The following is a 19,266-nucleotide window of genomic DNA, read 5'->3' as shown; positions in this document are numbered from 1 at the left end:
AACTTGGATTTTCCCAATTTATATTAAGTTGATTGAAGTCCCCCATTATAATAACTTTTCTGTTCTCATTTACCCTTCTCTTTGTAGAGCAAACGATCTTCCTTGGAGGTCTATGTTTACCTCTAGTATCAGCTTGGACTTTTTTCAAGTTAGATACATCTATCTAGAGTACTTTGTTGTGTACCCATAGCAGATTGTTGTGTATTTTTCTATCTTCCAATGGAACAATGTATTTTACCTCCCAGATATATAGCAATACCATGTCCTTGTCTGTCCACACTATCTTTTCTAAATCAATTACAGAACTGAAATTAAGGCAACGAAGCAGCACAATCTTCACAGCTGAAGGAGAAATACGAAGGCAGTAAAGGAACAGTCCAGGAACCTCACAGCTGAAGGGAAATCACGGAGAGACTTTTGGCATGAATTTTGGATCAGTTTGGTTCACCTGTGTCTAGTTCACCCATTCCTAGTTGAAGACTAACCTTTCCTGTTTTCTTGTCCAAAGAAACAGAATACCTACTGGAAGTTAATGAGGGTAATTCTGGGACAAAAGACTCTACTACAAAATAATTTCAACGTGTAGGAATGCTGTCCTTCAACTATGGAGATCTGAGTTCACTTGACCAAAAAGAAATGGAGTAAAGCTCCAACTCTAAAGTGAAATGTGTTTGAGTGGTCTTGGCCCAGACCCTATTCATCAAAAGGCCTTGGATTAACAGTCTCACCCAGAGGACCAAATGAATGTGTAACTGGAAATACAACAAAGATCCTCTGTTATGTATCAGGGTTAGAGGCCTGCACTGCATCCACTTGGCCAAACTTGGAAACTCAACTACTTTAATTATTTTTAATTTACATCAATGATGTAACTTAAATTACACCAAAGTTTTCAGTACCATTATTTTTTACTTAACAAAAGCACAAATTTTAACATGCGCTGAGTAGTAATTTGGGAAAAAATATCAATACAAAATGTAGAAAAGCATGCGATGCACACTCGATAGAGGACAACACCACCACTATTACCTACCTCTAATTTTTATGATGTATAGCAGGGGAACATTTCCAAGTTTGCCACATGGCATGCTTTACTTTACAGCTGCAATATTTCAAATATAAGTACTGCTACTACCAATAGAAATATACATTGTGGCAACATCTATCATAGAATAAATGGGCTTAAGTCAGAAGTAAAATAAAATGTTAACAAACTATAGATATATTTTATAATTATGATCACTTGTATGATTGCATTTATTTATGGGCACATACCAGTTGAAATAAAGACTGTTGTGAGATCCGTGCCCGCCCACATGTTTAAAATGTCTAAAACAAAAAGCTGACGTTTTCTGCGTTTTTGATTCAGTCACATATGAAGAACACACATCTCTGAATAGAGGAAATGCATGAAAATTCTCCCCCCCACTTTACCAATATCACCATGAGAAAATTAGAAATAGCATAGAATTTTCAAAAGCAGCTATAAAGAATGTAAACAAAAGCAGGAAATGTGGAAGAGAAACATTTTCCACAACTCACCCGCTGTTCCATTTGATATAATTGAAGTGTTACTCAGGTTGGCCTTGTCCAGTTTTGAGCCAGCAGAAGTATCACTACTGCTCACTCGATTGTGCGGACTTGCTAGGTCCTGCATTTCCATAGACCTGCCAGGACATGAAAATTTCTTACATCACAGTTATGAGTAAAATATTCAACTTACAACAATCTAATTTTGAGTAGCTCTCAACACTTCAAGAAACACATGTTGGTCATTATTTTGAGGCAATTAAAGACTGTGAAATATTAAGGTTAATATAAAGCAGCAAATTTTGGAGGTAACTGTAATGTCTCTATGTAACTCGGTTTATTCATTTCAAAAGAGAAAAACAATTTATTTCTAACATTTACCTTTATTATGTGTTTGTACATCTTAGGACCTTGCACAGGCACCACTTTGTTGGCCAAAATACATTTTATGCTCCTTTTATCGTATCACATTTCGACCATGCAATAGCTGTAACAAAATTCTCCATTGCAGTGGTTTCAAACAAAAGCATTGATTTCTACTCAAAATTAAATTACACTGATGGGCGCAATGCCCTTGAAAAAAAGGCAATTTGCCCATTTGCAGTCAAAGTACAGATTTTTTATACTATGAAATATCCACTTCTCTAACTAATGTTCTTTAGAAATCAGCAGCAGCCCCCGGAAACTAAGAATTTAAGAGTTTTTTTGTGTTTTCTTTACAAGCTAAAAAAGAATCAGAGTTCTATGGTACACATATTTAATTTTTAAACTTTATTGAAAAAATAAATAGTATCCAACACAAGAAGATCTGACATCATTAAAGCACACTTTAAAAATATTAAATCATTCCAGAAGTTTACCTTTTTGATACGTGTGATCTTTCATGAGCCAAGAGTAAAAGCACACACATGTACAGATCTACAGAACTCTATGCACTCTCCAGTCTTGTTTCACTATCAGCGCAGGCATAACAGGTCAGGAGTTGCACATTTTCCAAGCCTCTGTATGTGACACAAAATGAAGCCTCCTAATTGGAAGGGGGGAACTGATACAGGAATCCATTGTAAAAAGGTTCGATCAGATTCTAAATTTTTAGTATCTTGGAAAGGGCACAACTCAAATTAGTCTTGCAAGGACATCTTCTATGCAAATTATATAATGAGAATTAAGATTTTTTAAAAAAATGGAAGTTTACAAATTGCATTTTGATTTTTTTCCCCCATTTAACCCAATGCGATGATGTACAGGCAAATAAAGACACATTTGGGGCAATTTTATCAGCCAGCGCTGCCAGCAGAGAGCCTCAGTCTCCAGCACCACACATTAGAAATTCAGGCCCACGATTCTCAGACCATTAGGTTAGAAAGCGGTGGGTCGTGTGCATCAATTTGTGCTTCCGGCTGGCAGTGGACTTGCCGAATAAACTGTAAAGTCCTGTTTTTCTTAAGTTGCTGAGGGCTGGATTCCGGTGGGTTTGCTGTGTGGTGAGACTTCTGCCCTCCTACATGACTCTGCTACTAATCCACTTAAAGCTTCCTTAGAAGGGCCTCATTAATTACACAGGCAGGGATGGCAGTAGTAAAACTGATGGTCATTGGTTTACCTCTGCTGGGAGAGAGGGAAATTGACTTGTACTGCAGCATGTAAAATGCTGCAAAGATCAACAGTGACTGAGGAAGGAGCTTCATCGGGCAGAGGATGTCAGCCTCAGGAAGGACTCCCAGGTTTTCTGATTCATCCACTGATGTGTTAACGGCAGAAGTAAGGGCCAGAAGGGACAGTTTCCTGGGGACTGAGAACAGGAAGCCAGATAAGAGGATGGTGCAAACATTATGGAGGGCGATTGCTGAGGCAGTCAGTGCAGCCTCCACCACCTCACTAACTGCTACACAGTGCAGGAAGAGGTTTAATGTCCTCACAAGATTGGCCAAGGTAAATGAAGGCACTGTACAACCAATAACACATATAGGCAAGACTTATCATTCCATCCTAGTGTCATTAACTGGGTAAAAGGAAACCTGCGCTATTCAAAGGAACTGTTGTAATCAATGCTGCACTTTGTTGACTCCATACCACGATCTAAACTCACATTGTCTACCAGAAGTGGGTAATAAGGGATTACTGCTCTGGATGGAGTGAAATTTAAAGATAGCTAGAACCCAAAAGCATTATAATAATGGGATGGATGCAAACACCTGGGTGAAAAGAGGTGTGAGTGGCAATCAGATTCCTCTACCACTGTTCTCTCTTTACAAAGGAAAAGGTAGCGCATAACCAGTGCCAAAGAACTGCGACTGGAGGAGGAACACCAATCCGGAAAACTTTGAGTGCACACAAGGAGGAAGCTTTGCAGTCAAACAGGAGAGGATACATGAGATGGGAAAGTAGAAGGTGAGATGCCAAGATCAGGTTGGATATGGCAGGGTAAGAGGGAGCTTCATGTAGATTGTCATAATAATGGCCATGCTCTCAGCCATTATTTCTTAAAAAGACATCTAAGTGATTATACACCTAAACAAGGTTTTTTGTTTTTAAAATCCTGGGGGCTCTTAAAGGAAGAGGCCAGCTGCTCAGAGGAACAGCAGGACTCATCAAGTTTCCACAACTTTTGCCCCATTCTCACCAATTCTATCGTAGCATCTTACCTGCCCCAGAAACAGCTCAGATATACCCACCTGAGAGGAAATAGTTAGTGAGTCAAGAAGAACTTTCTCTGGGTGATCTGAGGACTAGTGAACTGGAGGACCTGGGAGTGGAAAAGGGGGAGAATACCTTTCTTCCACGAAGAATGTAGAAATAGCCACCCTCAGCTGAGTAGCTAAGGGACCCAGGTCTCAGCAGCTCAGTCTTCAAAAGAATAATGATTCAGGAGCGTAGATTTCACATGTAGGAAGTGGTGATGGTTTCCGTGTATATGGTTGAGATGATGGAGAAGTAGGGCACATACAACACATTTCAGGCACTTTCTCATGACATGCAGAACACCCTGAAGACTGTGACAGTCTAGGAGATTTCTGCAACAAGGTTCCAGGAAGAAGTTATAGGGACATTGGTGGCTTCCAGAGTGGCAGTTACTACTATTTCAATGGATGCTTTGAGGGCCAGTCTGAACACAGCACTTCCAAAACTTGATTGGGATTATTCAGTCTGTAATGATACTGACCAGTAGTAACTCTGAGCCTTTGCCCTGCACCAATGGGCTACAAGGAGTGCTAACATATTTTGCTGTTTCTCATGAGAGTGGTGTGTCTACTTGTTTAAGGCCCCCTCCAATGTCGGCATCTGAGGAAGCTTCAGATTTGGGCCTGGCTCCTCTTGACAATGCAAGAGAATAGCAACTGGAAATGGATCCCCCAGGAACAGCAGCTTCATGCACACAAATGTCACTTCAGTCTTCAAAGGGTCCAGATGAATCCTCCCAGCCATCCACCTCTCAACTTCATATCACTTAGGGAGCACATTGTAGAAGTAGGCGATTGGGAGCTACAGCAATGAAGAGTAGACACAGTGATATTAAATAATTGCAATTTGAGTATGTGAAATTACTGGAAGATTTTGGTAAATTTTGTTGTTGAAAATAAAAATAGTTTGACCACATAGACTTCAGAGTTCATTTTTATGGTTGCTTATAACTTAATGGACTTGGCTGATGACATGAGGGTGTGATTTCTATATTGGAGGCAAGGTACAGAAGTCTTTGGGAATGCAGGTCTTTGTGAGCCAATTGAAGGTAGGGGAAGGTACAAACTCAAGGGAAGAATGTTCTTTGCTTTCACACGTTTATTTACTCAACACTCAGCTTTAAGTTGCTGCCTCCTCGCTAGTTGCAGGCTGACAGCTCTCCTGCTCCACCCAACTCCTTCCTGTGTTCCCTTCTCTTGAGATGGGGATGTAGGGACCTCCTCCCGCTTCTTCTTCATAATCATCCCCTCCAGCTTCAGGAAAAACTAATTCTTTCTCCATGGCAATATCATGCAGAAAAGAACAATGATTCTGGGGACTTGCTGGATGTACTGCAGAGCTCCATCAGATTTATCCACGCACCCAAAATGAGACTTCAAATGCATATAGTTTGCTTTACTAAAATGTTTGTAGTCTTATAGGCCTTAATATGTTTGTTTTCCTACTCTGTCTGTGGATGCCTTATTGGAGTCATAAGCCACGACTGTAGGGCATATCCATGAGCACCAATCAGATACATGATTCTGAGTCATCAAGACTTGTATGGTGGATTGTCACAATAAAAACGTTGTGACAGCTTCCTGAGTAGCAGGCATTAGCATCATACAGTTGACTGTATGACTGTGTTGCACCTGTAGGAATCTGCCAGCCTAAAGAATTGGACTGCTCGCACTCTTTGTTTTGCAGGTTCAATGGAGAAGGTAATAAATTGTAAGGCCCACTTGAATTGAGCATCAGTGGCTTCTGTTTTATGAGATTGAGCTGCTGCCTAGCCAATGTGACAAAGGTCATGCGATGCTGCCTCGAAAGTTCCAATGGCAAAAAAATTCAAAGCAGTGGTCACTTTCACTGCTACAAACAACAAGGTTCTCCTGGTGGAAATGGGCTGCAGGACTTCATCCAGCAGTTAGTAAAATTCCTCAATTGCCTCCAGGGGGAAGTAAAGTCTTCTGAGGAATTGATGGACAGAGAAATCTAAATAAGACCTTTCAGGTTTGTAAACTATGTGGAGTAAGTATTGAGGTATTGGAAACAAATGTTTTCTGTGATGCCTCACTCTAAGAGCCTTCAACCTAGCCTCTTCTATATCCTCCAACTCCTCCATAGCACAGGAATAGAATGATTTGTATTGGGAAATCCATTTCTCCAGTCTAGAAATTTATTTTCTCAAGTACTCACAAAAACTGTCGATAAGTCTTCAGAGAAGTTCTGGAACCAGAACCAACCAAAAATTGTTGTGTAGTCAAAGTTTCTGCAAGCTTCAATCAGGAAATCCAAAATGGTCTCTTCTATGCGACATCCGCCTCAAAGGCACTATCATACAGCCACTCTACACAGTGCCAGATCTCTGGAAGGTCAGGTTAGGGGTGGAAGTGGGGAGAATGTTGGCTACGCCCACCCAGCCCGACCCGGGCAGGAGGCAATAACAGGAAATACTTTTTTTGGGGGGTGGAGGGCGTCATTGTGGCAGTAAGCCGCACTGCCCCATTTTACACCTCAACACTAGCCGAAGATGGGCTGTTTCTGACAGAAAAATCCAGGCCTAAACAAGTAAAAGAGTATTTGACAGAGGTTCCAATTCTGATTAAAGCAACTGAACTGCATGCATAGTTTACAAGCAATTCCATTCAAGCATCAACTGGGCACACAGCACATCAAGTCAGCAGAATGCATAGTGGATCAGCGAATCCTCCCTGAGATTAACAAATGAAGGAAGACAATCCAACAGTCACAATGACCCATTCTCAAATCCAAATGATGTCAAATTTAACAGGGACACACTGCCAAAAAGTGTTACTGCAGCAGAGGCACTCCAAGCATATTGAGCATTTAAATTTTTTTCTGGTGCTTCAGCTTAGCATGGTTTTCAGTTTCTTATTTACAATTTTGCAGTCTGTCTATCTTGTCCTTTTTAGATAAAACTTCATATTAGTTTGCAAAAAGTCTGTCATTTAAAAGATGAAGATTACAAATTAAACTAGCAACAACTAAAGTAAAATTTTAATCATAAAACTGTGAAGACCAATCCATAGTACAACATATAATGCTTAATGCAGTCGTCCATTTAAGCGGCACACGTACTTAGGCAACATTTTACCCATCCATCCCAAATTATAATGGCCGTGGCCACAAAAATCATACCTAAGTAGGTAATTTAAAATTTATAATCACGTCTTGAAACAGACCTGTAATGTATGGTATATACATGATATGACCAAACAGTTTAGTGCAGACATACAGAGGTTGTTGTTGCTCAGATAGATTTTAGTGCTGCATCACATATTGTGCAACCTTTTATTTCTACCCACTGTATAGAGGTTAGAGGCTGAGAGATTTGTCTATTGTATATAATTTGAGAAGGAAAATATTCAGTGGCTCTCTACTTATCTCCTTTATGACAGCAGAATTTATTCTCACCTTAGTAATGGACAGTTTGTTGCAAATCTTAATAGAAAATTGTGGGAAAGAACTGCCCTGCTCAAGTATCCAGATCTTTTTCATATTTATTAGAAATGAAATTTAATGCTGATCTGATCAAGCTTAAACTTTACTTGAGCTAATTCTTAGTTTTAGAATAGTCACAGATAATGAAAGATTCGTAGCTTATTGTTTCCTCTGATTTCTTTTCACCTACCGATTTAGTAAACCTGTTTCTAATGCGTAATTCCTCTCCTGGTAGCCCAACTAAGATTAGGAACTCAGCATGTGGGAAATGGTAGGCACAACCTATGTTCTATCATTCTGAAACACTATAAAGGATGCACCAATATGTCGAATCACCAGGTTGTCTTATCAATTGGATTTCTAACAATTTAGTTTTGAGAGTTGAAAAATGCTCCTTAAACATAATTCTGGGTCAATTTCTGGAATATTGATACCTGAGTGGAAATCTTTACATTCAGGTGCTTTTTGGGGTGTGTTTTGTAACAAAGGGGATGTTTTCCACAACTGTTAAATGGCAATGACAACAAAAATTGGGAGTTAATACTAGTGGAAAACTGGGAGATAAACTGCAGCTGACAGTTTTGTCCTTTTATGTGCTACTCCATATTTTTTTGCCCCCTCAATAATTAGTGAAATTGGTAACAGATTTTAAATTTTAAAAATTGCTGATTTTTATGAATGCCTTGTTAGTGAGCTTTCACAGAACGAGGCAACAGTTTTCCACACGTAGCATGTAGCTCTCCCACTGATATGGAGTTAATTCAATGATAGAGCAGTTAAACTCTGGCACTAAATGTTCAATATGAATGTTATTGAAATTGTAACATTAACAATTTCAGTATTGCCATTGGTAGGAAAAAGCTGCCTGGGAACATGGGCTCATTGCAGACCAAGCACTCACCCCACCAGCTGCTGTGTTGTGCTCACCAGCACTTTAATCAGCTAAGCGGTCAGTGCTTGGCTAATGAGCATTTTCGAAAGGTGATCAATGGGCTGTTAAAAACTGCTACTCATTCTCCCATGTCTGAATCAAAAATCTCAAGGTTTGGATGTGCAAGTGAATCATTCTAAGTACAAAGGCGGCCAGAAATGACTGCAAAATTAATTTAAATATAACATTTTCAATACAAACTGTACAAACAAATGGTGTACATAATTTTGTAGTTTACTTTTTGTTTCTGAATTCAAAATTTAACAGATGATCACATAAAAACAAACATTATTGGTTCTACTGTCACAAACTTATAAAACTTTCAAAATCCAGAAATGGGCATGCCAGTAAATCAGTTGTATAAATTCACTGTTTTGCTTAATTTTCTACAGTTTACTGCTCTGTGAAGCTGGACTAATAGTCTTAGTCATTATTTGACTAGTTAAGTGGCTGTTAAACCACTTGAGAGACACAAAATGAGCATTATTGCAGGTAACTCCTGATTGGCCAGGTTTCTGATACTGACACTAATGAAATCCAATAGAATGATTTCCCCCAGCAGCAAAACTGTAACATGGAAACATAGAAAATAGAGCAGGAGTAGGCCATTCGGCCCTTCGAGCATGGTTCGTCATTCAATATGATCATGGCTAATGCAATTAATATTTCTAATGTTGCCATTGAGACAACCAAAAGAGTGGTGAATTTAACAAATCTGTTTCTAAAAGTGGAAAACACCCACTCCATAGGATCAAAAATCATCTACCTCCAGATTTCTTCACCTGTAAATCATTTTGAATGGCTTTGAAACTGAGTTCAACAAGTTGCTTCTGGGAAAGGATAGTTTAAGGATGTTTAATGTAGTTTAGCCTGCGGTTATTGCATTTGATTTCCGTAGAATTGAAGATAATTAGTGTAATTAAACCTATAAATGAATAGTATAATTCAATTCCTAGGGTAAATGGTTAATGCAACCTTACGTTTCATGCATAAATATACTTTGGATGAACAGTTGGCTTTTGAGAAGGATCTAGAGTTTGGTTATTAAGAATATTTTGTTAATTGTGATCTTTAGTTTGTCAGAGAGACAAGCTTATCAAGCAACTTTAACGGCATAAAAATATTTAGGCTCTACAGTCCAAACACATGCATATGGCTCCAACACATTTTATAATGTATAAAATACAAACATATGCTTGTTCATATTTATCACAGATCACCAGTATGTAAAACTGATACATACATTTTAGACAAAAGTTATTTTTACTCATTTTTCTTATTTTCTCTTAAAAAAACAAATATCCTTGCTGGATAAATTCTACATAGTTATCAATTGAGTGCAATGATTTTAATATCAGGGATGGCAAAGGTTATGATGTTACAGGACACTGGTCTGTAGTTTCTCTTTATTGCAATACGTTTACCAGGAGTCACTAAGCCACCCAGGGATGGCTTAGTGACTCCTGGTGCCCTGCCTTACAATTAACATAATAAATGCCAAGGCTATCATTCTAAGGGTTAAAATAGAATAAAAATAACTGCTTCCAACAGAAATGCAATAATCTGCAACACACTGCCCATTAAAATGACCCTGCTGCATCTTTTCTATATCTACATCTATTTTCAAATGCATTTATGTAACAAGAGAAGGGTTGATATACAGCTGAGATCTGATAAATGAACTGGTTTGCTTGGATCAGGACTTTTGTAGACTGCTTATACAAAAATAGTCAATCAGTAATATTAATACCTCAACCCATTTAGTCACTCACTCTACAACTGAATCTAATTTTAAACAGATTATTATACTAAATCTGAGAAGCTAGTAGTGCATAAAAGCTGAACTGGCTATACTGAATATGCTGTGCAATGAATACACAAACAATTCAGCAATACTTTGCACCTGAATCAGTTTTTAAAATTTAAGATCCAAATGTTATGTTTGGATCATAATGTGAATGGATAATGATTTGTCACATTGGAATTCTATGCTTGCATTGGCTATTCTTCTGTAATCAATTGTACAGACTGACAATATTAACAATCAGTGCTTGAAATATATCCTATAGTATTCTGAATATATGAGAAAAATATTTCAGTCACATAAACTTGTTTTATGCAAAACCTAAACAACTTGTGTGGTTTTAGTAATTTAGCTTAAAATGTTTTAGTCAGTTGTTTTGTTCTATACAACAAAATCAAAATATTACACAAACATTATAGAAATTGCATTCCACTTACATCTGAAAAAGACAAACTGGTTTCATTTGATTTCAGTTTTACAAGCATGCCAAACAAAATTAAAATTTAAGTTTATACAACTTTCAGATTGTATAAGATGATAAATTCCAGAACCCAGATTAACTAATTGCATCTTTAGCTTGAATACTTGATCACAATAGCGGAGAAAAGGCTGAGTCAAGATTAAGAATTTGCTGATTTCTGCTTATCACTCCAAGAATTCTCCCGACAGAGTTCCCACTCCCATTTTAATAATTTCCTTGCTTTAAAACTTTCCATCTGCAAACGTTCTTTTGGTTGTTAAACTGAAATTCAGTGTTTTATCGTTAGTTAAGTAATGGAACAAGCTCTCATGCAATTAATGCCTCTGCAGCAATTGTTAATGCATTTTATCATCATACTGCTTACTTACATTAAAGATATAAAAATATGGAAATGCTCAATTACCTGGAGTTCTGAGGCTCTGTAACATCTGAATCTGGCTGTGTTTTCTTTACCTGCAAGAAGAAATAGCTACTAATTACTTATGTCATGGAGTAACTACAGCTTCCTTCAACTGCATATGGGCACTAAGGTAGCTAATGAAAAAGAATTACCCACACATAAAATATGCCTTTTGGATAACTGTATTGCTCACCATGATCTCCTTTAAACACTTTCTTATACCTTTATAGCAGCAGTACATAATGCTAAACAGTGAGATTCATTATTGCACATGAACAGCTGCCAAGCACACTTCCCCAGACTCATTAGAATGTGAAATGCATTTTTACATTGGTCAGGGAGTGTTCTGCCTAGAAACAAAGGAGCCAAAGAACCAAGTTCCAACATTTAAAGTGGAAAATGATACTGTCCACAGCTCACTGGAGCATCAAGTTATGCCTTTCTTCTGATCTGCTCTTGCCTGCGTCTTCACTGGAACAGCCTAGCATTAAAACGTGTTGCTCGGTGAATTTATCCAAGTAGAAAGAAAGTACTACGGAATTTTATTTTTTTCCTCATGAATCAGCAGATTAGTTCTGCCTCTAAACTTTGTAGCTCCAGTATACAGTCACACTGTAATTTTGTGAAACTGGATGAAATTTTGGCTTCTCAATTTGTTTGGTGCAGTTTTCATTAAAAAAAAAGCATTTACAAATTTTTCCCATGCACATCTCTTACTTAGTGTACAGCAGAGATAAGAATATTTTTTCATTTGCCTTTTTAAGAAAAGGAACTAATCTTAATTTAAAAAGTATTCTTCTCCGCTCCTTAGAGTAGAGACTCATGCTGGGGTACACTTCCATGGGCACCATCTGTGGCCATTCTTCATGTGAAAACCCAATTTGTGAGCGTTGGCAGACTATTTGATCATCAGGGGCGCTATAGCTGACCATGACTGTCCTCACCAAGTGTCTACAAGGGTGCTTTCTTGTAGGAGTTTTTTTCTCTTTTTTTTTGCTTCTCTCAGGAAATTACTTGGCTGCGGCAGGGGAGGATGGAAGTGTTTAGTCATGATGCCCTGACGAGCATGGTGTGGGGCAGGCTTGATGGACCAGCTGGTCTTTCCCTGCCCGTCAATTTCATATGTTCGTATGTCACTAAATCACAATCAGGAGTGGGAAGCCTGGTTGTTTTTTTTCCTTTTCTAACCGTGGGACACTGAAGTTAGTTGGAGATTTTTTTTTACTGAAGCTCTTACTTGAAACAGTCAATTTTATTGCCAAACAGTTCATGTCGATTCAGAAGAATTTTCTTCAAAATTAAAACCGCTTTGTACCGATGAAAATGTTAACAGTTTAAAGTTATAAAATGAAAATAAACCAACGTGTGTACAAATTTACTACATATGTGCACTTGTTATAATCATGCACATACATGGAAAGTTTGTCAAAAGAGACTTAGCTGTGCAGTACATTAATAGATTAACAACAACACATTCACTACATTTCATGCATAATACAACTGAATTGGAATTTTACTGATCTATTATGGACAAATGCACAATTTTCTTCCAGTTTGATAGTGTATATATGCTGAGCTCAAGAATATTTTAAAAGCCACAACTCATTTATAAAAAGCCACCCATTGATCATAAATAAGATAAAAGCAACAGTTGTAATTTCTGCAATGTACTTTTTAATACAAACAAACTGACTATTCAGAACAAAATATCTGTGAAATGACATGAAAATAAATGTCCATCAGTTAGGCATATTTTTACAAGTGGCATTTGCCAAGATTCTGTACTGTTCAGGCTTATAGTACTGTACTTGGTAATGTCTGGCAAGCATTCTAGCCTCGTGTGTATAATTTGATGTATGAGGGAACTACTGTAAACATATAGCAGTACACATAGAAAAGTGCTATAAAGACTTTGACTCTATGTTATAATTGAAGCACAAAAGTTACAAAAACTCCATTAATCCAGAAAATATCACGTAGTAAATAAAATGTTTCAAAAAATGTCTTCGAAAAATGTAATGCAATATTCTCCTACACATCAAATCCATTTTGTGTATTATGAAAGGTTATACTTTTCATCATGTCCAAGAGCTAAACTTATAAACAAGAACACAGCAATACATTAGTGCAAGCAGAAATGGCATGTAAATATTAACTTTACATTTAAACTAGTGTAGCTATACTGCAAAAAATAACAATTATACTTTGGTCAGGATCTTGTAGTTTATTGTACAGAATGAATGGATATGTTGTACTTCTGATGAGGGAGCGCTGAGTTCGGATTCTGGCACTGACTGCCATTTTGCACTCAGGCTCCCCCTATACTGGTCTCAGTTAGGCTGCCTGTGGGAGGAAAGCAAACTATTGGAAAAGGGGGAGGGGGAGAAAAAGAAACAATTTTTTTCCTGCATCATTCAAATGTGCAGCATTGGCAGGATCTGCAGGGGTCTACAGGCTGGACTATTATGTGGATGGCATGGATGTGAGGGTCAACTTGAAAGGGTACCATACATTTTCTTAAATTTAGCTTTATAGTATTCTACTTTAGAAATTACAAAAATGGGTCTGGATTTTGAAATCTCTGACAATGACAAAAACAATAGTATGCATAAGGATAATATCAAAGTATAGTGTGTAACTAAAAATAATAAAAGGATATGATAAAGTAGAATTAATGTATGCCACTTTGTTTAATGATTTAGAGTTTAAATCATATTAAACAAAAATAATCTTGCCATATATTCAATTGCTGTGTCCAAAATATTAATAATTTATACTTTAGAACACCCTTGCCCCACAATTTTGTCCCTTTATCCAGTGTTTATTTTTTTCTCCATTCTCTACATCAAGCACTGCTCCCTAAACAAAGCCTCCACCAATATTACCCTTGAACCAGTTACAAGAAGATAGTGGATTGACTTGCTTTGACTTCTGCCTGTCTGCCAATAGTTTGGTTTAGAACGAATAGTCATCCCATGTGGATTATAGCCTGAGCCATTCTGCAGCATAGTGGGTTGGTACAGTAACATATTGCACCACTCGTCTGCTCTAAATTAAATACGATTGTAATCACTTGGAGAATGTATACATATGAATTTGTTGCAAGTTTGAAACTGCAAGCTTTCCCTTAAGTAACAGATGGGTATGTTTCTCTTACATTTATGAATTAAACGAGATATTTTAAAGTATTTTTAAATTATGTAACATCCTAGTATAAACTGCATACTGGTGTAATCTACATTCCTGGATTAAAAAATTAATCAGTAAGAAAGAACCTACATTTAAACAGTACCTTAGCATGTCCTCAGGACTTCTCAAAGCACTTCACAAGCAACTAATTACTTTTGAAGTGAAATCTATGTTGTTATGTAGGCAAACACAGCAGTTAATTTGCATCTGACCAGATCCCACAAAAAACAAATGAGATGAATGACTCGCTATTTTTATTGATGGTGTTAATTGAGGAATAAATGTTGGGAGAATTCCCTGCTCCTGTCTAGATTTTGCAGTGGGGGATCTTTTACATCAACCTAAGTGGGCCTCAGTTGAACATCTCATCTGAAAGACGGCAGCTCTGACAATGCAGCACTCACTCGGTACTGTACCAAAGCAACAGACTAGATTATCTGCTCAAGCCCTGGAGTGCAGTTTGACCCACAACCTACTGATTCTGAGGTGAAGGTGCTACTAACTGAGTCAAGCTGACTCTAAGCTACTATCAGAGGTAGATTTTTGCCTTCACTGCATGGGTGTAAAGTGTTGCCTGGACAGAGCGTTGAAAGGAAATAACAGAAGGAACATTGTGCAGGCTATGTTATGGGTGTGCAACCCTCCCTGCTCAATTTTCCTTTCTACGCTCCGCCTGGTCGATGTTTTCGTCCAGATGGTAAAGATGAAAACTTTCCCATAATAATGCTTTGCCCAAAGGCTACAACTAAATGCTACTATTTGGACCGTTGAAAGCAATGAAAGTAATTCTTATCCATTGGCAAGACATTTATATGACTGACATTAAAACACAGATCCATTTGCTGTTTGATGTATCCAGTTCGTTGAAAGTTGTACAGTGTTAAAGGAAGAAGAGGAAGTATTCCTGATACTGGTCATGATAAGAATTCCCTATTGGCCTACATACACCAATTGAAAAGAGATGGTCTAAAGTGGTCACTGAACATGTTGTGGAAAGTCATAGGCATACTACTAAATCAATTCCACAGCATTATGCCCTGGCTGCTTGGCTTCAGGTTTGAGTGAGCTGGGGCTAATCCAGTTGTATGCTGGATCACCTGAACTGGTTTCTGTAATTCACAATTATTCTATTGACTTAACTTAAGTATATGGGGTGACCAGAATCTGGTAATGACTTCATGCACAATGATATAATCATTGGCAATGCTCTGAAAAAAAAAATCACTATTACATCACTAAATTGATGCAAAACTATTATGCAGAAAAAGCCCAGGAGTTTCTCCACAATCTGCCACCAGGTCACCCCCACCCTTGATTATCTACAGGAATCTACTCGTCCACTTGCTATAAAATGATCGGGTTGTGTAGTCACTGTCGCATGGGAATTGGATTATACAGGCAATTTGGTGTCCTCTGGTTTCCATCTGAAGATATCAGTGAACTGTTCAACTTCCTGGAGAGGAAGGGAACTCCCTGCATCCTCACATTGCACTATTGTACTGTGAAATCTTACTTTTGTATTCCATTTTCCTGTTCATTATTGTATAAAGCATCAACTCAATTCAAATCCAGTACGAGAACACAGTTTTTCTAAATGGGATGAAAAATGTGCCTATGATTTCCCAATAGGCCCTCCCAGCAGATGAGACTCCACACTGGAAGTGCGCATTCTGAGAATTGGTCCTTATGTCATAACTCAAGGGCATTGGATAAAAGAGTGGTCATTTTGTACTGGTACATCAATCTATGTTATTCCAAAATGCATCTTGGCGAGGGGTAGTAGAGGATTGTGTTGTTTTTTATGCATAAGAACATAAGAAATAGGAGCAGGAGTAGGCTATATGGCCCCTCGAGCCTGCTCCGCCATTCAATCAGATCATGGCTGATCTTCAACCTCAAATCCACTTTCCTGCCCGATCTCCACATCCCTTGATTCCCCTGGAGTTCAAAAATCTATCTATCTCAGCCTTGAAAATACTCAATGACTCAGCATCCACAGCCCTCTGGGGTAGAGAATTCCAAAGATTCACAACCCTCTGAGTGAAGAAATTCCTCTTCATCTCAGTCTTAAATGTCCGACCCCTTATCCTGCGACTATGCCCCCTAGTTCTAGACTCTCCAGCCAGGGGAAACAACCTCTCAGCATCTAACCTGTCAAGCCCCCTCAGAATCTTATATATTTCAATGAGATCACCTCTCATTCTTCTAAACTCCAGAGAGTATAGGCCAACTGCTTTACTTGGGTATTAAAAAAGTGAATTTTTAATGATGAAAGGAGAAAGGAAAACAGTCTCTTGCTTTGTTGAAAGTGGCTTATCTGTAAATAGCAGCTTTTTCTTACTGCCACTCTTAAACTATTAATGATAAATGAGATGGCACTACTACTATAACCAATAGTTTCAACCTGCCTGCAGAAACTTATCTGCATTAACCAACATGAATAAGTGAAAGATCCTGAATATCCAGGCATGGGATCTCCCTAAGGAAGCAGCACTTAATGGCAGCCAATATTAAATTACCAGCATAAAGGTCATTATTCACTAATGTGCCAAACAGTGACATTTCAGTGCCTGTTGATGCAGATCATAGTAAAATAAATTGAGCCAAATCTTTCAGGGTATTCTAAATCTTGAACTAAGGATTTCAAGATATGACAAGAAATTGTAAATATACATTTTCCAAGTAAAAGAAAAAATATGATTGGTACTTTAATGTATGTGTAATAGGACATTTCTTAATTGCAAGTCCTCCACCTTGCATATACTGTATTTTACATTCTGTCTTGGTGAAATATTTGTCACTGGGGTGGATTTTCACTTTGGGCGGGGTCAGAAATCCAGGGGTAGCAGATTGACTGCCTGTTATACACGCACCTGATTATCCAGGGGTAGCAGATTGACTGCCTGTTATACACCCACCTGATTATCCAGGGGTAGCAGATTGACTGCCTGTTATACACCCACCTGATTATCCTTTGTGAAAAAATGACTTGCACCTGTTCATATTTGGTGGCAAAACTGTGGCAAAGCATACAAAAGATAGTCCAAGCAGTAAATTTTAAGTAAACCAAAATGGCAACCTGAATGCTGATTCATGTAGTTACTGAAGAGAAGATTATGCAGAAGGGCTCGTGTAAAATTCTTGCACCAAGCAGGTCGTGCCCCATTGCAGTTTTAACAAGCAATCAATACTAGATTTGTGCAAGAAATTTAAATCTTTGGACAACCCATTGGGACAGCATGCCTTAAGTAGTTAATCTAGTCAAAAATGTGATGGAATATTCACCACTTGTATGGAAGGGTGCAGCTGCAACAAAACTCAGTAAGCTCGATATCACCAGGACAGAGCAGTCTGCATGACTGGAGCCCCTGTAACTGGACTCAATACCCACCCCCTCCTCTAGCGGTGCATGGTGGCTGCAGTATATATTGCAGTGGTTCAAGAAGAAGGCCCGCCACCATCTTCTCCTAAATATCCCAGCACAATAACTATTACATATATATGCACCAAGACTACTGCAACAGCATCTCCTACTCCACAACACCTACCACTTAGGAAGGCAAAAGAAGCATGATCATAGTAACACCATCATCTCAAAGTTCCTTTCCAAGTTACACACCATCCTGACTTGGACATAAATGACAGCTCCTTCATCTTCCTGGAACACCCTATATCTAACACCATTATGGGAGCACCATCAGTACAAGGATTGCAGTGGTTCAAGAAGAAGGCCCGCCACCATCTTCTCCTAAATATCCCAGCACAATAACTATTACATATATATATATATATGAACTCTGTGTGTGTTTGTGTGTGTGTGTGTGTGTGCAATTATACCCTTTGTAGAAAATAATTTTAAGAAATGATACAAAAATCCATTCAACATATTGCATTTTACTTCTTGACTGCAGTGGACCAAGTTAGGTGAACTTGGGAATTTTATTCCTTTGCCCATATAACTATATCCATATAGGTTTTGAGATGCATCTCATCACTCTTTAGGTGTCACAAAACAGATTTCTGTGTCACTCAATAAAGTATAATAAAAAGAGGAAGAAATCCAGTTCTTTCCAAAATAGAAAGAAAGTTCCCAACAATAGAAAACAGCTTCTAATTGACCTCAGGAAGGCATAGCAATTTGACCTTGTGGTCTTAAAGCAATATTACTTAAGCTGTTTGTCTTCATGCTCACTTAGATGCATATTATGCAGCCTCAAGGGGCTTATAATATTTAAATCAATGTTCCAATTAATTTTCATCAGCTGCAAATATTAACAGATTTTGAAGTTTTGATTTAGGATTTATCCATCGATGGGATAACTGCCCTTTCCAAATCGACAGGATCACAATATTCAAAACAGAGCCAGTGAGGAGGAACTGAGTCATCTAGGCTTTGTGGACCATATTGCCAGGGCTCGAGGTCTGTATATGGGCCACAGGCTGTTGTTTGAACATCCAGCCTTAAAGGGATACCAAGTCACATACCAAGCTCCACTTTTGCAGCAAAATAATATTGTGCAGTACATATTATAATGGTTCTGTCCTTATGAAACAACGCATTCTCTGACAGCGCCATGGGGAATCTGCTAGTAAACATAAAGAAAATAAATGGTTCATAAAGCATATATGTGTGTGTGTGTGTGTGTGTGTGTGTGTGTGTCATTATACCCTTTATAAAGGCTGATTTCCACACTCAGGCTTTTGAAACCATTATTCACCTGTGTTATTTTTTTCAGAACAGTGTCCTTTAGCTTTTAGACTATTCCCTAGCGAATAAGAAAACCCAACAAAAAAAGTAACAACAA

General features: G+C 38.1%; 1 protein-coding gene across 22 annotated transcripts in view; it reads right to left on the bottom strand.

The window, feature by feature from the left end:
* eya4 (EYA transcriptional coactivator and phosphatase 4) overlaps positions 1-19,266 on the bottom strand; it is a 356,347-nt gene that overhangs the window by 142,002 nt on the left and 195,079 nt on the right. For 15 of the 22 annotated variants that reach the window (XM_067984861.1, XM_067984860.1, XM_067984880.1 and 12 more), the window contains 2 exons: positions 11,276-11,325; positions 1,543-1,667 (listed from right to left, as the gene is read on the bottom strand). In XM_067984861.1, coding sequence (XP_067840962.1) covers positions 1,543-1,667; positions 11,276-11,325 — 175 coding nt within the window. Of the gene's footprint in view, positions 1-1,542; positions 1,668-2,390; positions 2,489-11,275; positions 11,326-19,266 lie in introns of those variants that run through there. The other 7 variants (XM_067984874.1, XM_067984872.1, XM_067984876.1 and 4 more) reach the window with 2 other exon arrangements.

This window comes from Heptranchias perlo, chromosome 5 (assembly GCF_035084215.1).
Source record: "Heptranchias perlo isolate sHepPer1 chromosome 5, sHepPer1.hap1, whole genome shotgun sequence".
Lineage (NCBI taxonomy): Eukaryota > Metazoa > Chordata > Chondrichthyes > Hexanchiformes > Hexanchidae > Heptranchias > Heptranchias perlo.
The sequence above is the reverse complement of the archived record's forward strand: the minus strand, read 5'-3'. Positions and strand labels throughout refer to the sequence as shown.